Source organism: Phodopus roborovskii, unplaced genomic scaffold, assembly GCF_943737965.1.
Source record: "Phodopus roborovskii unplaced genomic scaffold, PHOROB, whole genome shotgun sequence".
Taxonomy (NCBI): Eukaryota; Metazoa; Chordata; class Mammalia; order Rodentia; family Cricetidae; genus Phodopus; species Phodopus roborovskii.
The window spans coordinates 9,999,010-10,021,442 of NW_026126563.1; the positions used below are offsets into that span (position 1 = coordinate 9,999,010).

Consider the following 22,433-nt stretch of genomic DNA (forward strand, 5'->3'; position numbering starts at 1 on the left):
TTTAATCTTATCATTTAATTGGGCATTGAAATAGAGGACACTCTGAGGTCGCCTGTCTTAGTCACTAGCTAGCATTTGGGCTGACCTTGCATTTTGACATGATAAGACAGTGAAAGAGAGGAGTGTGACATTGTTCTGGTGTCATTTTGGGGAGGCATTTTGGGGATTTTTATTTGTCCTTCCAATGAGTGGCTTTATTTTTAGCCCCCTGCAGCAATGCAGATGGATGCCCTGTTGGTTCCTACAAGGCAGCTCAAATAGCCCAGGCACATACAGTTTTAGCAAGATTTTTTTTTTGTTGTTGTTGTTCCAGCTTAAAAGCACCACATGTTACCGCAGGGGGAGTCGGGGTGAGGTACTCTCTGTCTTAACGAGAAGCTGCATGGGGTAAATGCATGTTTCCACAGCACATGCTGGATCCCTTGATGCTTTCTCTATGGATGCTTTTGGGTTCTGGTGAGTTGCTTTACGCTTGCAGCTTGCATGGAGGACTGTTGGGTTCTAGTGCTTAAAGGGAAAAGAGACTTGGGTAAAAATACCATAAGAAATGGGGTTCTCGGAGCAGGAAGGTGCTCTGGGAGAGGCATGGAGTGGGGCATCTCTGGAGCCTGGGATTTAGAGGAAAGGGAAGACACCAATGTCTGCAGAGGCCCCAGGCCTCTGCACTGACTGTGCTTATCAAAGCAATCCAGAGCTGTGCTAGGGCTGTAACTTGGACCTAGTTTTCAAGTCACCTGATTCACATTTCCATTTTCCTTCATAGCCATTTGCTGGTACTTGTGAAACAACTGAGACATTTGAAGTGGCAATTGGAAATGAAATAATGATGCTCTAGTCTGGTTTCTCACGCGGCTGACTCCCCCTGTCCAGGCCCATCCTCAAAGGGAACAATCCTTGTTGTGGCATCGCCATTAGTTTCTTCGTGTGGCTGCAGGGACTTTATGGACATATTGTGTCCCATGTGGCCTGTCATTCTTCATGAGCCGAGAAAGAGGTGCAGACGAACAGGCTTCTTCTGGTTTCATAATGTGTGCTTTGGCTGCGGCCTGGGGCTGGGCGTTAGAAGGTAGAACATCATGGGAGGGAGGGAGGTTATTAGGGGTGTACCCTCAATGGGATACTGGGATCCTGGAACTTCCTGTTTTTGTCTTTGGCACCCTGGTGCCTCTATATACTTTCATCACAGTGTCAGGCCTTACTGTCCACCTGCCCTAAGGCTGTAAGGTCAACTGACCGTGGACTGAAACCAATAAGGCAAAGTAAATTTTTTATTTTTCTGTTTTCAGTCTTTCTATCTCCTCCTCTCTCTGTCTCTGTCTCTCTCCTCTCTCTCTCTCCCTCCCTCCCTCTCGGGCTTTCCCTTCCTCCCTCCCCCTCTCTTATTCCTCTCTCTCTCTGTGGTATATGTTCACACATGTGAAGGTGTGTTCATGCCACAGTGCATGTGCAGAGGTTAGAGGAAAACCTCCAGCATTGGTCCTTACCTTCTACCTTGTTTGAGATAGGGTCTCGTTCATGCTGCCTACACCAGGGTAGCTAGCCCGTGAGCATCCAGGATTCTCCCAGTCATCTTAGGGGCAATGGGATTATAGATGCATGCTCTCACATCGAGGTTTTATGTGGGCTCTCAGGTCCAAATTCAGCTCTTCATTACTTCTGAAACAAGTGCTTTACTCACTGAACCTTCTCCCAATCCTTTAAAAAGAATTTAATAATGTGTATATGTGTATGCCTGAATCTATGTGCACCATGTGCAGGCAGTGCCCAAAGAGGCCAGAAGAGGGCACTCCATCCCCTGGAACTGTAGTTGCGGTGCTGTGAGCCATCTGACATGGGCGCTGAGACCCAAGTCCAGGTTCTCTGCAAGAAGTCCTAGTGCTCTTAGCCTCTGGGCCATTTCTTCAGCCCCGACTTTTTAATTTTTTTTATAAGTTCATATATTTCCAATGTTTATTACATCAGAAAGCTAACACACACACACACACACACTGTTTTAGCAAAGATGGAACATTTATCTCAGGAGGAAGTTGGAGACACTTTCTTAAATAGTTCACAATAATAGAGCTGGTGTATAAAACTATTAAACAGCATGAATGCACTTTTTAAAAATTCACATTTTTATTATTTGTGTGTGTGTGTGTGAGAGAGAGAGAGAGAGAGAGAGAGAGAGAGAGAGAGAGAGAGAGAAAGAGAGAGAGAGAGACCACATGAATGTGAAGATGCCTGCATAAGCACCAGACTCCTGGATCTGGGATTACAGGTGGTTGTGAGCTGATGAATGTGGACTGGGAACTGAACTTGGGTCCTGTGCAAGGGTAGCAAGTGCTCTTAACTGTTGTCTCTCCAGGCCCATGATGATGCCTTTTAAATATCTTTTAAAGTCTGTCAGGGGATGCCAACAGTGGGGTGTATCTTCAGTTAGGAGGCCATTGGGAACTTCAAGAAGTAATCCATGGTGGTCACTCAAGAGGTCATCCACAGCTACCTTAGAAATCATTACTGCAAAGGGTCATGATTTCAGCTGTTTATTACATCTAAAACCTCTGTTTTTTCTTTATGCATAAAACTATTGTGTGGATTTGGATTTACCATCACAGTAAGGAGGAAGCCATGGCACTAACTCTGTCACCAAGTCTGATAGAAGATTTGACGGGAATTTAAAAAGATCCTAAGGTCGTGGAATGGTTCCCAAAAGCTGACAGGGTCAAAAACTAGTCTAACCTTTAATAATCATCTGTGAAGGAATTATGTTTTCAAAAATAATTTATTCAAACACGTTATGGCAAAATAATTCTAAAAAGCATTAGTTTCTATGAGTTGACCCCAAGCAAGTATGTATTTAACTACATGAACACATCTATTATGTCATAGCTTTTTTTATTATAGATTTTTTTTTTATCCACATGAATGTTAAAGAAACTACAACAGAGTTAAATACCATTTTTGATAACATGATTATATTCTTAATTACACTCAATATTAAACTGTAAAATATTTCCAGAGGAATACAATCTTCATACAGCAGGCAAAGTACCAGAGAGGGCGGGGCCACGCGTGTCTGTCCCAGCTCACTATGAACGGCAGGTTTATCTAAGCATAAGTCCCCATTCCTGGGATTGGTTTTCCGTTTCCTTTCCACTACAGATCACTTCCGCAAGAGCAAAGGACAATCGTGCGGTACTGCAGTGGCCACGTGGGAAGATCACAGGCTCCCCACCCAGCCTGTCGGCCAGCAGCACTCCCTCCCCACGCCGTGCGTTCAGTGATGCTTCAAAAACACAAACATTCAAACTTTGGTTCCACCGGAAGATGTGACAGGCATCGACTGCTCTGGTTGGCTCCCCCCTCCCCCCTGCTAATGAATGACGGCCACAGTCTACTTTACATGGCTGTCCATGCTGCTGTCAGGCCACTTGTTCTTGGCATCTCTTGAACCTGATTTTGATTTCCAAGCCCTTTCCAGTCATAGTTCTTCTGCAGGTCCCAAGTGCTCAGTATCTTACAAGAGAGCAAGAGTAAGTGGGTCTGTCACCTGGGATGAGACAAAAATAAGAAAAAAACAGCTAAAGGAAACACGTGACAACCTAAGCATAACACAGTCAGATAACGAGAACACTTAAAGTGACAGAGAAGAGATTTAGTATAGTTTCATTACATTACATTTCAAGTGTGTGTGTGTGTGTGTGTAGGTTGTTGTATATGTATGTATGCAGGTGCACAGGCATGCCCATCAATGTGTATGTCACAGCCAGAGATCAATGTTGATGTCTTCCTAGACCACTCTCCACCCTAGTTTTTGAGGCAGGGTCTCTCAGTGAACCTGGAGCCCCCTGATTTGGCTAGGTTGGATGGCCAGGGAGACAGATACATCTGTCTCTGCTCTATCTGTGCTGCATGGCTGATAGGGATCCAAATGCAGGCACCTATGCTTGTGAAGCAAGCACTTTGCCGGTGAATTCATCTTCCCAGACCCTGAATATGTTTTGTTTTTAAAAGTGTAGCTATACCAGTATCTTTGTCTGTGTATATTTGTCTGCTGTGTTAGACTATGCATCTCTGCTGACATTGAAACAAACTAGAACTATCAGTTGAACTGGAGCGCGGTGCTTCTCTGTGCCTTCTACACACAGTGAAGGTATTTGACTTGCTCTAGAAACTCCGGTTTCCAGTTGTTGGGCAGGTGCTAAACCACACTGCCGCTAAGGAACAGATGCAGTCCACGCTCCCTCACCTGCTGGCTTCGGCCGGGTGCTCTAAGTCACGCTCTTCTACTTATTTATTGTTATTTTGTCTCGTGTTGTCAGTGGCACTGCAGGGGCATGCCTAAGGGTTTTGTGATTTCTAAACCGGATCGGCACATTCATAACTGATGAAAAGAAGGAGAGCAGGCGGCAGCACCAGGTCACAGGTCAGAGAAGCAGGGACCAAGTCCAGAGTCTTGGGCCGAACCACAGATAATGGGCCCATGACGATGCATGACCGAAACAGCAGTGTGCATCTCAGTGGGCTGGCGCAAGGTAACAGGAGACATTGCCAAGAGGTGCTGAGGACAGTGGGTGACATTGCTGTTCCCGGGAGAGGTTCTTGTTCTCTAGGGTCTCACGAGAACCTCCGTAAGCGAGCCATCCTATGACACACTTCCCACTTAGGTAAAGCCAGACACAGGTGTTGCCACCAGTCACACAGACAGCACTGGCAACATTTTGAAGGTAATTAAAAATATTAACATAAAGTAATAATTAAATCAATGTTGACACTGTAAGATTTCCTATGCGGGGTAGAGATTGCATGTGAGTGACACTGAGACACTGAGGTGCCTTGCAGGAGCTGTTCAGAGCAATAACGACAGACAAGGAATAAGATCAGAAGTGACTCCAGAGTTAACAATGGGTCTGGGGCTGGAGAGGTGGCTTCAGTGGTGTAAGAGCACTTACTGATCTTGCGAGGACCGGGTTCAGCTCCCAGAACTCATGAGGAGGCTACAACCATCTGTACCTCCAGTTCCAGGATGGCCCTTTTGACCTCTGTGAACTCCTGCACGTACATGGCGCGTGCGCGCACGCGCGCGCGCACACACACACACACACACACACACACACACAGACACACACACGCTCGCGCGCATGCACGCGTTGAGCAGGGCCCAGGTGAGCATCCACACGTAACTCTTAGACATGATTCTCAACTCCTCCCCACTGCTCCCCTGAGCTCACAAGACAACAGACTAGCCAAGCAGAGCAACGTCTAACCTAATGAGGCTTGTTTTAGTAGACGGTTTAGAGATAAATAAACTAAACTACCCTTTACACAGCTGGTTGCTAAACAAATGGAATCCATTGCCCCAAAGGGGACGGTGCCTAGGTTGAAGAAAGACTTTAAATAAACCCACAGATAATGACTATATTAAGGGCAAGTTAAGAGTGCTCAGCGCATGTGCCTTAACTGGGAGGTTGATGTGAACAAGAGTAACTTGGCTTTTCCGGTGGAATTCGCAGTGGTATGCTGGCCCGGGTAGACGCTTTAATTTGACACTCCATGGAATTTCCTATGTCCTAACAGAAGGCCAAGAAAATTTGTGAAGCAGTGACATGTGGCAGTACTTGCTCGGCTTATTAAACGGATTGCCTGTGGTTTTGAAAAGCTTCCTCCCCTTAATATTCATATTGGAATCCACTGGGTGGTATGAACACTACCTTAAGGGTCACTCTTGCATAAGATGTTAATGCATCAGCCCCTAATTTGGAAACCTGTGGTCACTCAGCAAGACGGAGCCCGCCTCTCTCCCTTGCTGTAATGATTTTTATCTTGTAATCTCTCTTGGGGTAACTCCTCACAGGCTCCACACGTTGAAAGTCAAAGACTGCCTCTAACAACACGGCCGTGATTCTCTGCATGGCTGAGTGAGCTAAGCAGTTAAGTAACCGCTAATCTTCCGAAAGCACCAGGGTCTACTTAGAGAAATCCCTGTTGTCTGCGAGGATGGAAGCGAAATCAGCATGGAGGAAGCATTAGTTACTAAACGTAAATCAATCTCTTTCTCCACGTAGCCATATGCTCTGCCACCGTCAGAGATCTCAGGGCAATGAGTCTTACTATGTAGGTGTAAGATGGGATTTATGCCGAGCAGGGAAGATGAGGTGGGGAAGTGGAAAGGATTAACGAACTCACTGATGTCCCTCCATATAAATCAAGCCACCCTCTAATGGATGAACCTCACAAACACTGAGTCAAACACTCAATACAACGCCTTTGACGAGAGGCTCACAAATACGCAAAATGAGCTCATGTCGGGGGCGGGGGCAGGAAATGAGAGAAAGGCCTTGAGCGAGGCTGGAAACCTAAATGTGGGTTTACCCTGTGCACATTGGCTCAGTTTTGGTTGCAGACATCACCATGTGCATGACTTCACAATTTGTAGGCTTTGCTGAATGGCTGTGACACAAGGTCCTTTTTAAACTGCACACTAGTATTTTCTCTGTGATTTGAAAGACAATTGGTCTAACATTTTCAATATTCATTACAATTCATTTGAGTTATTCCTGCTTTGATGACCTTGATATTCTGACTTAAGATTCATGGGATATGAACATCATAAAAATATCCACTCACTTCACTAGAATCAACCTGCTCTACTATAATATGGGGAAAAAAAATCACTCAGTTGACATCAGTCTTAGTATAAATCTTTCAGCCGAGAGCCGGACTCACATTTGAGTCTAGCTTTGTGGAGATGGAAGCAGAATACTGTTACTTCCAAAACTTTTACTTTCTTATCCACTGAGGACAAGATGTCCAGGCTGGAGTAAACAAACACCGTGGCTAAGGCAGCCTGCCTGGGCACCTCTTGGTAGCTTTGCAACACAGACACAAGATGTCACACGTCCTTTCTGTGCACTTCATTTCCCCGTGTACAAAATGAAGAGATAGCACATGAGTGTTTCACGGGGTTTTGAGAGAACATGGTATGTGACATTATCATTATCTAAGCAAATACTGAAATATGCCCCTGATAGAGCCGGTGGCAAAGACAGCCATCCACACACGGCAGGTACATGATATGCAAAAGAGACCCATGGACCACAGAAAGGACAATGGGCCTGCTTTGGAAGGGACCCTCCTCCCCCAGGCAGACTCTAGTGAGTCGAAGATACGTTTCAGAGGGAGGACAATCTCAGTGTCCTCCTGGAGGGACTGGATACCACGCACCCCTTGTCCATGAGCGGGAGGGAAGGCTACCTTGAGTGCTGGGAGGTGGCTTGGTGGGTAAAGTGCTTCTGTTAGAGCACAAGGACTGCAGTTGTCCTCGGTACCCCACAGAAAAGCTGGGTCTGGTGGCACACATCTGTATCCCAAGCGCTGGGGGGGGCGTGGGGGGCAGAGACAGGTGGGTCGTGGTAGCTTGCTGCCAGCTAGTCTAGCTGAAGTGGTGAGTTTCTGTTTCAGTGAAGACGCTGTATCAAGAAGTATGATGGAGAGCAGTATAGGAAGGCAACCCAGCATTGATTTCTGGCCTCCATATGTATGTATAGAAAAGTGGGCTTGCATTCCTACATGCATACTCCATAAGCCACAGAGAGAGAGAGAGAGAGAGAGGGAGAGAGAGAGAGAGAGAGAGAGACAGATGCACACACACACACACACACACACACACACACACACACACACACACACGGGGAGGGGTGTTGTTACATCTAGCACTGGACTTGGCCTGATTAGCAATCTTGATTGCTAGGTCATCCTAACCTAATCATGCTTTAGTAGCCTTACCGTTCTAATTAATAAATGTGTCTTCCTATCTTCCTCGTTAGACTCACAAGACTGCTTTTGAAATTTTCAGGTATGCTCTGACTATAATCAGAGGATTTTCATTGCCTTTTTTTTTTTTTTTAAAGTCTAGATGTTTTTCTTTTAAATTGTTGCCAGGAGTGTGCCTGCAATTTGCTGGTTTCGTTTGAGAGAAATGTTTGGTTTAGGGAAAGGCCAGATTACTATTCCCTGAACAGAAAGTCTCCATGTTTTGTATTACTCCTCAGTTGTTCATGTCACCGTGTGTTGTGAATCACTGAACGTCAGACTGGCGGAGACTTTGGTGAAGCGCAGAGAGAATGAGACACTACACGGATGACTGCTATGTTTCGGAGGGACCTAAAGAGAAAGAAACGCCAGAACAGAACCACCATCACTGCTAAGACCAGACTGAGAAGATTTTAAATTCAGGAGTTTGCTGTGGCCTTTCTTAGAAGCACTTAGCTATTCCTCCAGGAAGTCTGAGGCTGGGATAACAGAAGCATTGGTGTATTAACTTAAATACAGGACACAACTTTCTCAACCCCTCGGACTATTGCAAACACTTCATTAAGGAACACCTCTGCATCAGCAGGCAGGAAGCATATGAAGACCAATCTCCTCTGGCGAGCTCACCTTTTAGCTTTTGCTGAGATGGGCACCAAGCTTCTCTTTCCTGATCAAACTTGCTGCATAGGGGATCTGTAAGACAGAAACATACAGACCATCAAGCTGGGGACAGATACTTAATGGAGAAGCTTCATCATCCCTAACGACTCAAACACCAGTGGATCTTCCCTGCAGAGAGCTCGCTCTGCTCAGCTGTGTGAGGCTGGGGTACAGCATGGCAGAGCCTGCCTGCAAAGTACAGCAAGGACAGCACAGGCGGCCACACACAGCGAACCAGGGAGGTCAAAAGGCTTTACGGTCTTTGTATTTAATAGTATGGCATCATCATTACTTGAAAACTGAATTACAATGTTGAAATAGGTCCACGGTCACAAAAGATGAATGTGATTACAAACTAGTCCAGGGTAATCATTCAGTTTAATTAGAGTGTTTTCTTCATACAACATGCTGCCATTGTGTATCACAAGAAAGACCAAACATAAATTATTACTTTGGGTAAATTCTCAATTACTGATGAGAAGAATTAGAAATAACTGCGCTGAATGGGAGATGCGACTGGAGAATTCTATCTGGATGGACTTGAAAAGTGGGTTGTGAATGAAAGCCTATCACATTTGATATGTGACCTTTCATTAGAAAATTCAAATGGCTGTGAGCAGACACATGCATTATTTACATTTGTTTTTATATTCACCCCAGTCAAGCAGCTCTGCCACTGTGTTATTCTAATCCTGGTCAAGCAGCTCTGTCATTGTATTACTTGCTTGCATCATTATGAGGTTAAATTTAGGACTCTAAATTTGCATCTGTGTTACATTTGAGGAAATAAATACCCAGCCCTTTTTTGATATTTTTTTAATGTTTATTTTGTTTTATGGTTGTTTCCCCTGAATGTTATTTATATCTCTGCACCAACTACTTGCAGTGTTGTGGAAGCCAGAAGTAAGTGTCAGATACTCTGGGGTTAGGATTGAAGTTAGGCTGGGAATTGAACCTGGGCCCTCTGGAAGACCAGCCAGCGATCTTAACAGCTGAGCCATCTCTCCAACAGCAATATTCAGTCTGTTAGAATGTGACCCAAAATATGACTGCTACATAAAAGCAGTGAGAGAAAAAAAAAACAATAATTTCCCTCCAATTAGATGATACTTCCTCCCTCCTTTTCTCCCCCCCCCCCATCTTTCTTCCTTTCCTATGTAGCTCAGGCTGAATTCAAACTTGTGATCGTCCTGCCTCAGCCTCCCGAGTACTAGAATCAGAGGTGTGCACCACCGTGCTTGGCTATGGGGGTATTTCACCCTTTGGCTGTATGCATCTCCCCACCCCAGCACTCACTGGATATCTGATTCATGCTCTTGGTTCCCTGGCCCACACATGAGCCTTTACTAATGGAAAGAAACCTTGGGCTTACAGCGGCACGGCGACTCCGATAAGGTGGGCAGGACCGTCAAGTCAAGCAGCGTTTTAATGGACAAAGAGGAGATACACAAGCACCTTGCCATTTGGACACACAATACATTGGATAAATCAAAAGTAGCAACACTGAAATGAATGATTCACACAACAGCACAAAATGTTCAGCACTCTACTTTCATATTTTAGGATGGGGGTTAAGATCATCCAGAGGGCTACGACAGGGCAGTTAGATGGAGACCTGTGCTAGTTACGCGCCCTCATTGTGCTGCACATGCTATTCACAGGGACACCCTTGGATGGAGGTTTTCCATTCTGGTGTAGGCTGTAAGTGCCAAACAACATGGGTGGCCTCTCTCATCAGCTACATGACTTGAGAGTCTTGAGTGGGGTTTTATTATTTAGGATGGCAAGATCTGATGTAAGCCTCTGAGTGTTAGAGTTAACAGTAAGATGCGCTTGTCCGGTCTTCCTGTTTACAAAGGGTATTTAGAATGATGGTTAGATGCTGTAGGACTTTGTGTCTGCTACGTGCCAGGGTCTATGGGAGAGGAATTCATACCGCCCTGGAGTACTCACCAAAGGGAGCAAACCACATCCTAACCCAGAGAAAACTGCAGGGATGGTGATGCTTTCTCAGCCGAGTCACGAGTCTCCCTTCTCCCTTTCCCGCCATTCTGTTCTCCCTCTTGCCCTCCCTTGCTCACATTTTATTTAGCTAGAAAAAAAAAAAAAGGGGGGGGCGGCATTCCCAAATAATTGCATCAGAGTCTCAAAGCGCCAGGTTAGAACTTAAGTTGCCACAGAGTGTTGTCTTCATACAAATGCTGGGTTCTATGTCTGCTTCCTTGGAACAGGATAAAATGAAAGCCAGACAAAACCGAAGACAAAGAACGAAAGCCATTGTGTGTTTAAATTACAAGCCCTGAATCATACATAAATGATAAAGATTAGCACAGGGCCCACTTGTTGCCTAAAACTACACTATCTTACTGGTTCCAAGATACAATCTCCCCTGCACGTTTTAACACCTCTGAAATCGGATGTATGACAGTCGATGGTATATTAGAATTGTGTTGGAAGCTTTTTTGTTTATGAGTCATTATGCAATGGTGCCTTGTATGACTGATGGTTTCTCAGATTCTATAAAACATAATATTAAATTTACAGATGTCAGCAAATATTCCTACTTGGGAGTTTCATATTCTAGAGAATCCATTCAAGCTATTTATTCCCATGGAAGTCTACCAGAGGATGTAAGGAAACAATTCTTTTCATTTTTGATCAGTGTGGAGACCGTCAAGGCTTGGATAAAAAACTTTGAAATGCTATATACTTTAAATCACCTCCAGTTGATCCTAATAGGTCAAAAGCACTGGTGTCTCACCACAAGAAGGTAAGTATCGAGTTTGTGCCAAGGCAGAGTTGGATTGGGCTCAGATGCGCAGGCAAGTCATTATCCTGAAGGGAGAAACAGGAGAGGACTGCCCCAGGGTGCAGGGACAATGGACCCATCGTCCAGACACGGGGCACTCGATCACAAGTGGAGAAAAGAGGCATAGCGCTGAAGTCCCTCTACCGCTACAGAGTCTTACTTCTTTCTACAGGACTTCGGATTTCCCCCAAGCCCAGAGCTTGCAGGGACCTTCTCACCCTTGCTTAGCCACAAAAGCAAAGCCTCTTAATAGCCCTGGGAATCCCTTTTTGTAAAAACACAAGAGCAACATTTCTGTTCACCTTTTAGAAAACAGACAGGCAATGCAATTTAAAGAACTTTCTGGTTTGAGACTGAAAATTTGGTCAAGTTCCTATCCCAAAGATTACAGGACAGTATCTGAGGGACGATGGTTGTCACTGTGAAGCTGTGTTCCCCTGTCTCCTACCTCCCTGGTGCTCCCCAGTGATGCCGAGGGCTTGCTGTTCCTCTGTAAAGAGCTGTATGTTCCCATCACAGGGGAGTGGCAAACTGATTTTACAAGTCCGCCACGAATGAAACATTAATACTAAATTCATTGCTTGAACATTATTTTAATGGAAGTCTTTCAATGAGGAACTTCCGTTTCCCTGGCTGCACATCACTGCAGCATTCTAGAACAACAGCAGAGGGCACACCAAGACTAGCATGTGTGTACCTCGCAGTAGCTGTCAGGCAAGTTCAGCTGCTGGGTCTGGGCCTAGCCAGTAGTTGAAGAGCTTGGGGTTTGAAGAGTGTACCTCAGGCAAACCTAGTAAGTGCGGACACAGATATGCTTTCTTAAAGAGTGATTGTCAAAGTAGTAATGACAGAAAAGGCCAAGTTCTTGCTATAAATTATTACATATTCCAGTTAGGTCAAATTCAATGGAAAGGTTATGTGCCGAGTAAAACATGTTCAGTTTCTTTCCAGCCCTAATAGACAACAGATTTTACTCTTTAAAACTGAACACATTTCTCCCAGAATCGTAATTCATTGTGACTTGAGAAGTCCTTTGCCTTTTATTATGCTAACACTTAACATTTTTACAGACTTGCTAAATTTTAAAACATTTGCATTTTGTACATAGCTAGAGGAATGTCTTTCTTTGTTTTGTAGAAATAAATCTGGCTTAGTAAATAAAACGCTCTAAGGATTTGGAAACGCAGATCAGGGATGGCAGGTTCTTTCTTTGGGCATGAAAGTAGTAGAAAATTCAAATTTTAAGTGTCATTTTAAGAGTTAGCTTGTGGCCATTTATAAATGTTAAGTAACCTAATTCTACATGTTCTTGAACATTAGCGTTGCAGAGTATGCACTTTCAATTATAAATGCAGAAGGAGGCTCGATCATTTGACTAAATGGCCATTTCACGTTTGTATTCAACAAAGTGGAAAGAGAAGGCACAGAAATTATTGTCAGCAGAGGACCTAAAAATGTAGGAGCTAAAGAAATTCACGAGTCTTTCTTTTTATGGAAACGATACCCAAGATGCTTTCCAAGCAAGTATTTCGAATGGGAACACTGTGTATCAACACAGAATAAATGCCCCATGCATCTACAGGAACCGTTACCAAATACGATGGTTTTGACATATTTTAATTCTCCAGGATTGAAAGGCAGGCTAGGTTTTTACTTCATCTAAAGAAAAGAGTGTATTCTGTGATTCTACACTGTGTAGACTTTGAATATGAAATGACCTGAGTGGCTTGTTTTGTAACCAGGGAGCAAAGTTCATAACCATATTGACTGATGAAGAGACAGTTCCACTAAAATAGTGAGAGCAAATAAAACTGTGACACTTTGCAACTCCTTGATAAACTTCAGGGATTCTCTGAAGATGTCTCCTCGGGTTGCACATAGATACATAAAGGTGACTGACGGACCAGACACATAATTGTTCAACAACACTGAGCCTGCTGTCTCCTTTCTAATAGTAAGTAGAAGGATTAAAAAACAGGTTCTTGCTGCTGCAACTCTGATGCCAGGATTACATTGTTCCACTATTTTGAGAAGGCCTTTGCTATTCCAAAGGCCACTCATACTGGTAGCATACTGCAAGATTTCCAGGCATATTCATGTTTACTCTTCATGTGGCTTTGGGTTATAATATTCCTGTCAGGTTCAGCCTTCCTGAAGCTCAGTTTTGGGAGAACTGACAGTCAGGGGGCGGGCCTTGAGTTCAATTTGGTAGACCTGATAGCATGTCTGTGGCAGACAGGTTAGTAATGACACATGAACTCTCTGTAATTCACTGCTCTGCCTTCTGTCCTGGTGTGTGAAGAACATGTGAGGACATCAGGCCCAACCCAGGAAAATTTGAGAAAGAATTAAAAATAACGACTGCATTGTATAGGGATTATGTTGGGGTAATTTGTGCAACAAAATATTTGTTTCAAGTGTTGTAGGCTGTATACCATGCTGGGAGCCGGAGGCAGCTCCATAGCCCAGGGTGTCCTATTGTGGGGCACCCAAAAGAGAGAGAATAAGGAAAAAGCAAGGCATGTTTCTTTCATTAATTTTCATGTTGCTTGCCTACAAATGTCTTTGTGAATTTCAGGAATTATATTATGTGTGTGTGCATGCGCGTGCGTGTGTGCATGTGTGTATGTGTGTGTGCGTGTGTGTATGCGTGTGTGTGTGCATGTGCGGGCATGTATGAGTGTATGTGTGCATGCACATGCGTGCGTGTGTGTGTGTGTGTGTATGCATGCGTGCGTGTGTGTATGCGTGTGTGCGTGTGTGTGCATGTGCGGGCATGTATGAGTGTGTGTGTGCATGCACATGCATGCGTGCGTGTGTGTGTGTGTGTGTGTGTGTGTGTGTGTGTGTGTGTGTGTAGTTCTTGCCATTTGCTCTATGTTGCTTCACTGGCTATAGGTCTTAAGTGTGTACATTCTTACACTTTCTTCTCCTAGAGCACACTTGATATTTGCTATCTTTGAATATAGTTTTGTATCAAGCCTAAATCTTTTTCTTTACACTAAAAGGGGAATTGTAGTGAGATATCCATCCCGCCCCCTGCCCCTTCCCCCCCCCACACCTGTAGCACTGACCACACCCTTTGGGCGTGATCACAGGTGTGGCTGTGAAGTGAAGGAGAGTGGTTTTAGGTATGGGGTCGGGGCACAGGTGGCTTTCCCTTGCTTCTGGTCGGGTCACTGAGAGCAGCCTGTGTGGATCCTTGGAGCAGGAACTTGAGGCAGTCATCTGTTTTCTTGTGTAAGTGATTTCTCCCCAGATAAAATTATAATAACCTATATTGAGCCTGGTCCCGTGAATCTTGATCCATGTATCAGTGTGTGTGTGTGCGTGTGTGTGTGTGTGTGTGTGCGTGTATAGGGTGTATGAGCGCATGTGTGCATGGCTCCTGTGTGTTGCGGAGGTCTTGGCTCTCCCAAACCGTTTGATTCACCCCAGGAGCGCTTGACTACCTAGTAGGGTGTGAATAACTAACACTAGCCATGCTTGGTAATATCAGCTTGTGTCTTTCATGAACGCAGTACAGAGGAAGATCTGAGACATTTTCTCTTCTAGCAACGGTACATGCCTGTTACATGCATATTCCTTCTTTCCTCTTTTACTAAAGAAACCAACTGTCAAAGGAAATTAAGACGTTAAAGATACACAGATGGCCTTCAAAGGGGCCTGGAATAAATGCCTAACTCCTGCCTTAACTCTCACTTTGTCCTAGTCACAGTCACCCTGAAATCTCAATTCTCGTTTGTTTCTTGGATGGCGTTTTCTGTTTTAAAAGCCAGGAAAAAAGATGCCTTCAGCAGATTAATTCAGGCCTTAACATGCTGTCCCACCTGCCACCATCTTATATTTACATTCTTTCCCTGGAGGGAGAAAATGACGAGCATTGTCATCATGAAGAATTTTAGCTCTCACATCCAAAATCCAAGGCCGAGAATAGTAGCTGTATTTGCTTTTATCCTTTGTATGGAATGTACTATCCATCAATTAAGACTATCCTCAGCTTCCTAGTGAATTAGGTGCAATCCAAACCAACCTCTTGCCCCACACAGAAACTCACACCTCCACCACCACCAACAAAACCCATAAGAAGACCCTACTTAAACAATATTTGACATGAAGCTGGAGTTAGTAAGGAACACCTGAGACCAGAGAAACCACAGTGGGAGTGTCACCGTTATTATAAACCCCCATTTGGCCCAGAGTCTCGGGAAGACAATGTAATGTAATCCCAGGTTGCTTTAACACACCCCAGGGATCTGTGCACGTGGGCTTGCTTCCTCCTCCCATACAAGGAAACATCACCAGCTTCCTCAAAAAAAAAAAAACCCTACATATTTGGCTCTTAAGACACTTTAGCCGTGCTCAATGGTTTAAGGGTAGAACAGATCAGCTAAACAAAATATCACAGAACCAAAATGATGACAACCGCACTTCCAGAGGTCAGCATGAGTCTTTTTCCAGGTGTTTGAAAATAATGTCAAAAACTATCAAGCACAAGTTAATTCCTCCACTGCTTGTTCTTTGGAAAATGAAGAAGCTTGGGAGACCGATTTAAAAATTCAGGGCTTGTACCAGCTGTGTCCACATGGGGTGGAACAGCGAGGCAGCCAGAAAACAAAACCTCAACACAAAAATCTCCCTGACTGTTGCGGTTTTCTGTGTAAAGAGCTCACTCTGAGACTCGGTGAGGGTAGAGGCGCATGATCTGCTTCTTTTCACCGCCCTGCAAGTGCACGTAATCAGTTAATTGTGTGTGTGTGGTCTGTTCCATGGACCACGGACGGCCTGGCTGGTGGAAAGTGCAGAGGGCAGGAGCCATGTCCCTTCTGTGAGTTCCCAGCCCATCCCCACATGGTGCCTGCTAGTTTGCATAGCGAAAGAATGCTACATACCTCGGGTTTGCCCACAGAGGCAATGCACACATCTGTCTATTAACACATGGGAGATAGTTACAGTTAGAAGAAACACACTGACACATCTGTTTACTCTGAGAGTCTACGTAAATCCCTTGGCAATTAGCATCTCAACCAGCTGAGAGGTAGGTGGACCAACGGTGTGGCAGGCACTGAGGGCTTTGGCAACAAATCAATGACCTTGCATGCATTGATAAGCAGAAATGCCTCTTACGATTTGCAACTGCTGCACCATTTCTTCTCGGTAAGCCAGTTCCCTTTTCATCTGATCCTGAAAGTTATCTGGAGAAGAGAGGAGCAGAAAGGAAATTAATGAAAGAGCAAAACCCAGGTTTAGTGTGTGATCGGTCCTAGGCTCCTGGTGCTGCTGAACCAACCTCAGAAAGACAACATGACACTGAATCTGTAATAAGGAAAACGGAGTAACATTCACCCACACAGCATCTACCTGTGTCAGTGATGCGGACATCCAGAGCAGAGCCTCTGAAACTCTCTCTACTTAGGAGCCAGTAGGACCCCTTTTCATCGGAGAGACTTTTGTTTCTCAGAAACTTCTGTGGCCCAGGTATGTATGCAAGCCAAATACTGGTTGATATTTAAATATGTAAACCATACAGAAGTTTATGAAACAACTCTGTTATTAATCTACTTCACAATTTATTAGTGACAAAATCAAACCTGCTACACAGGTAGATGTGCTTGCTTAACTTTATGTAAAGAGTCAAATGTTGGGAGAATATTTGATACCACAGGATGTCTTCAGCACTTTTCAGAGTTGACTGATATTCTGACCTTATAATTATCAATATTGAGAATGTGGCCTTTACATAAACATCTTCCAGAAAACGGCAGATATATGCTTAGGAAATTGTTGGAAATTTTATCCCAATCTCAAACCAAAATTCACTTATTTATTATTTTAGGAAACCCAAGTCAGCAACTCAGACATCAGTTTTTAAAAACCAAATATCCTAACACAATTTTTAGTAGACTGCACAGGAAATTGTGAGGTGAGACTATGCCATTCCTTTCCGGTATCTCACTGTGCATTGAGTCTGTGTCTTGCATGTCGGAATCACTGAGAAATGAGCAGTGTGTTGAGTTCTCTGCTTCTGCAGTGTTCCGTGGTGCAGCTGAGGGCATTCAGCTCACACAGCGCTAACAGGGAACTCAGTGTTGTGCATGTATGTGATGCCTGCTCAGTAAGACATGAGAAAAGCTTGCCTGGCTCCCTTGCAACTTAGTACCTTTGTTCTCCAGCCTGACCCTCAAACAGCAAGCCTTCTCACCCATGCCAGCCTTGTTATGGTCTCCCTTGGTCTCATGAATGCTAGGACTTGGCCACAGTCTGAGGAACAGGGAGCTTTAAGAGTCACCGCTATAAAGCCAGGCAGAGATGGCACACACCATCATCACATCATTAGTCCCAGCACTCAGGAGGCAGAGGCAGGCAGATCTATGAGTTTGAGGCCAGACTGGCCTACAGGGCGAGTTCCAGGACTGCCAGGGCTACACAGAGAAACCCTGTCTCAAAAAAAAAAAAAAAAAAAAAAAAGAAAAGAGAAACTGCTATATAAAATAATATTGATATTTATGTGTTAAGTATTGTAATTTCATGTACATGGTTTTCTATAGCATGGCATGGCATGTTCTCCCTGTGGTATTTTTAAAAGGGTAGTCTAGAATAACTTGGATCTTTCCCCTTAAAAATAAAGGAACATGAATTCACACTGCACTTATGGTCGACAGGCAACGCTTGCAGAAACCAGAAACTACCCACATCTTTTTCTTTGTTCTTCTTTGCCTTTCCATTCAACCAACTGTCAGTGAACCACTGTGCTGTCCTTCCAGCACCTTCTCTATCACCACCATCTCCATCATCACCTTTTATATCACCACCTTCTCCATCACCACCTCTCCATCACCACCTCCATCACCATCTCTCCATCACCACCTCCTCCATCACCACCTTCTCCATCACCACCTCTCCATCACCACCTTCTCCATCACCACCTCCATCAATCACCACCTCCTCCATCACCACCTTCTCCATCACACCTCTCCATCACCACCTCCTCCATCACCACCTCCTCCATCACCACCTCTCCATCACCACCTCCTCCATCACCACCCCCTCACCACCCTCCATCACCACCTCCATCACCACCTCTCCATCACCACCTCCTCCATCACCACCTCCATCACCACCTCCATCACCACCTCCATCACCACCTCTCCATCACCACCTCCTCCATCACCACCTCCATCACCACCTCTCCATCACCACCTCCATCACCACCTCTCCATCACCACCTCCATCACCACCTTCTTCACCACCCTCCATCCCACCTCCTCCCCATCTCCTCCTCATCACCACCTCCTCCATCACCACCCCTCCATCACCACCTCCTCCCCCTCCATCACCACCTCCTCCATCACCACCTCCTCCTCACCACCTCCTCCATCACCACCTCCTCCATCACCACCTCCTCCATCACCACCTCCTCCATCACCACCTCCTCCATCACCACCTCCTCCATCACCACCTCCTCCATCACCACCTTCTCCATCACCACCTCTCCATCACCACCTCTCCATCACCACCCCCTCCCCCCTCCATCACCCCCTCCATCACCACCTCCTCCATCACCACCTCTCCTCACCTCCTCCATCACCACCTCCTCCATCACCACCTCCTCCATCACCACCTCCTCCATTACCATCTCCTCCATCCATCACCACCTCCTCCATCACCACCTCCTCCATTACCACCTCCATCACCACCTCTCCATCACCACCTTCTCCATCACCACCTCCTCCATCACCACCTCCTCCATCACCACCTCCATCACCACCTCTCCATCACCACCTCCTCCATCACCACCTCTCCATCACCACCTCTCCATCACCACCTCCCCACCTCCATCACCACCTCTCCATCACCACCTCCTCCATCACCACCTTCTCCATCACCTCCTCCATCCACCACCTCTCCATCACCACCTCCTCCATCACCACCTCCATCACCACCTCTCCATCACCACCTCCTCCATCACCACCCTCCCCCCCCCCCCCCCCCCCCCCCCACCCCCCCCACCACCTCCCCTCCATCACCACCTCCTCCATCACCACCTCCTCCATCACCACCTCTCTTCTACCTCCTTTTCTGCATTCCATACACAGTTGCCTCTCCTGACAAGGAGAGGGTTCTGACTGACCTCGGGCCTCTAGTTCCTCCTTCACAAATCCTTTTCATTTTCCTAAAATTCTGCCTGAAAAATCTTCAATGACCTCCTAACATTTTCAAGGTAACAAATCCCAAGTCTCTAGATGCCTATAAATTTGGTCTTTTCATTTTCTTGTCATTTACCTTTCCATAAGATTAGAATTGAAGGCATATATTATCATTCCTGTTTGAGAAACAGCCAATGCCTACTTTCACTTGCAGATGTGATGAGGAGTACTTTATGTGTAGGGTAGAGGGACCAGTGGGAAGGAGGGCTAGAGCAGAGAGGTGAATAGTGCCCTAGGTAGGCTTGGAAGGAGGAGGGGGCTCTGCAGGTGACTTAGCTGGCTGCAGCAGAGAGCAAGGAGGAAATTTCCAGAACTCTGCCACCCATCAAACCATTCTCCAGTTTTCACACAGGCATCGTGTTCCTTGTCTCTGGACCCTTGCTCCTGCTCTGCTCTGTTTACAGCACCTGCATTTTTCTCCAATCCCAGTCCAAATATGTCCTCCCTGTGAAAGTCTTCCAGTTTCCTTGACTCTCCTGCCAGAATCAAAGGCCTTTCTTTTGGATTCTTCCAGCTAGCTGCCCATATTCCTACTAGCATATCCATAACATATCCATATGTGTTATGAGTTGGGACACATCTGTCTTCCATCTAGCTATGTAGTGAATTCACAGGACAGAAAGGTAAAACGTAAATACTTTAAAAATCTCCAGGCCCATGGCAGTCCTCAGCAGACAGTGAGGGAGTGAAGGAATGGAGAGTGAGAAAAACAAACTACATCAACAGGGTCAAGGGTCAGGCTTTGGCACCAATGGCAAACGCCCAGCTCTGGGGCCTTGGGCCTTCCTCAGAAAGATAGGGTGGGAATGGTGTCCCTAAGGAATATTCTTGCTCTAGCATCTTAAGATCTAATGACGAAGCAAACTGATTTGGTTAGGGTTCAGGCACCCTTCCTGCCAGGGGTGCATGATTCTGCTGTGCTCTGATGACAATTAGAAGGAAGGTGCCATGTGAGAAGTTAGGAGCCACCTCACAACACCAGGAGGCCACAGCCTGGGCAGCAGGTAACAAGGGAAGCAGCCCAGCACAAAGTGCCATGGTGTTCATGCCTTCTCCCACAATATGCTCCAGGGCCTTCACAGCAGCCACCACGCTCCCAGACATAACCAGGGTTTTTACTTTCCTCACAGTAGATTCCTCTTTTCATCCAGTGATCTGCCAGGGGTTGAGAGGGATACAGCTAAGAGACAGGCAGGAGCCTGTCACCTCCCCAGGGCTCTTCCCTGGTCCTGGAGGGCTCCAGGGGAGTGAGATGGAACACAGAGTGGAATCCTGGTGACTGGACAGTCCCCATTTCTCCATCAATGCCTGTCTGTGATGCAATGGATACAGTTCCTTGAAAGATGCAGGCATCAAGGGTAAGGGAAACGGTGAACAGTTTTCTTAGATCGGAGTGGGAAGGGTCACCAAGGGCAAAAGGCCAAGAGCAAAGTATTAATTGATCTTTTTGTTTTATTTTGTTTGGAACCAAGTCTAGCAGTTTAAGCTCACCTCAAGCTCATTATGTAGCTGGCTATAACCTTGATCTCCTGATTCTCCAGCTTCTGGTGCCCCAGTGCTGAGATTATAAGCATTATAAGACTGATGGATTTGATTAGCCAGAAATTGAAAACTTCAGTATGAAAACAAATCATACATTGAACTTCCCACAAAACGCCATAGTTGGCATTTAAAGATAAATTTAAGGAATATTGGTTACTGGTCAGACAACTAATAGTTTACTATTTAATGGGATTCTGCAGGGTAGAATGCTTGCCCAGCATATATAAGCTCTTGAATTCCTTCCTCAGTATGGAAAAAAGAAATTCCTACAACCCAGCAACAAAGTAACACATCAAAGGAAATGTGGGGAGACAGGATTCACAAGACATTTAAAGGATGATAAACAAGATGTGGCCAGTGTGCTGGCAGAGGAAGAAAAGGAAATAAGAAAGGAAACACGCTGCATGTGGTCCCAAGGACAGGGATACAGACCAGTGCATCCTTGCTGGAAAAGAACTTGAAGTTAGGTATTAAGAGATTTCCAGTTCATGCCGGTCAGCAGAGCAGTTCATTTAGGAACATCACAGAGAGATAATAATGTCCTGTGCTGTGTAGATACTTGGCTGCAAATGTCACCCCTCATCTGGAACTCAGACAAGGCTTGGTGTCCAATGTACATTTTATACTCTTTTTTAAAAAATTATTTATTTTTAAATTTCAAATATGTGTACTGTATTTATATAATTTATATAATCCTCCAACTCCTCCCACACAGCCTCATTCCCCTCAAATTCATTTTAATTAATATTTATTACATTCTTTAATATATGTTTTAATATATATGTTCTTTAACACACACAGTGAATTAATATATAAAAACAACCTGCTGAGTCTGTTTATGCTGTTCATATGTATTTGTTTTTAACGCTGACAATCACCATTACCAAACTAGGGGGTTCGTCTCTAAAAAGATATACCATGTTTTTGATAGAAAGACTGAAAATACTAAAATGTTAACTTTTTGGGGTAGGGTTAGCTTGGTAACGTGATTATGAGTGACTTTCTTCTCTTTCCTTTGTATTTCTGACTAAAATTTTTCTGTAAGAAACATGTGTGTGACTTTTAAGATTAAAAGATTGCCAGCTTGAAAACAAAACATATTTAAAATTTTGCTATATTCAATCGATGATGAAGGAATAACTGGAGATGAAAAAAAATCACCAAGTCTGCTCCTCTAATGAGAGGCAGCTGAGAGAGCCATTGCAGAGAAATGTGTCAGCCAACATGGCAGCAACTGAGAATACTCGAGAAGCAGTTTTCCACACAGCGACAGAAAGTGTACAGCGTGCATTCCTGGGACCGTGAGCAAGAAGAGCACCATCTGGCACATCTGGCACATCTGGCTTACTGGAAGGCCCTACTCACGGAGCAGTAGGCATACGGCTCGTCGTCTTTACCTTTTTATCACTATTTGCAAACAA

The 22,433-nt window shown here is 45.0% G+C and overlaps 1 protein-coding gene across 1 annotated transcript in view; it reads right to left on the reverse strand.

Moving 5' to 3' along the window:
- Positions 1-3,494: 3,494 nt before the first annotated feature.
- The window catches only part of Skor2 (SKI family transcriptional corepressor 2), a 40,897-nt gene continuing 21,958 nt past the window's right edge, over positions 3,495-22,433 (reverse strand). The window contains exons 6-8 of the mRNA XM_051202036.1: positions 16,391-16,458; positions 8,422-8,487; positions 3,495-3,532 (exon numbers count right to left, since the gene is read on the reverse strand). Of these exons, the coding sequence (XP_051057993.1) occupies positions 8,425-8,487; positions 16,391-16,458 (131 nt within the window). The 3' untranslated portion in view covers positions 3,495-3,532; positions 8,422-8,424. The remainder of the gene's footprint in view (positions 3,533-8,421; positions 8,488-16,390; positions 16,459-22,433) is intronic.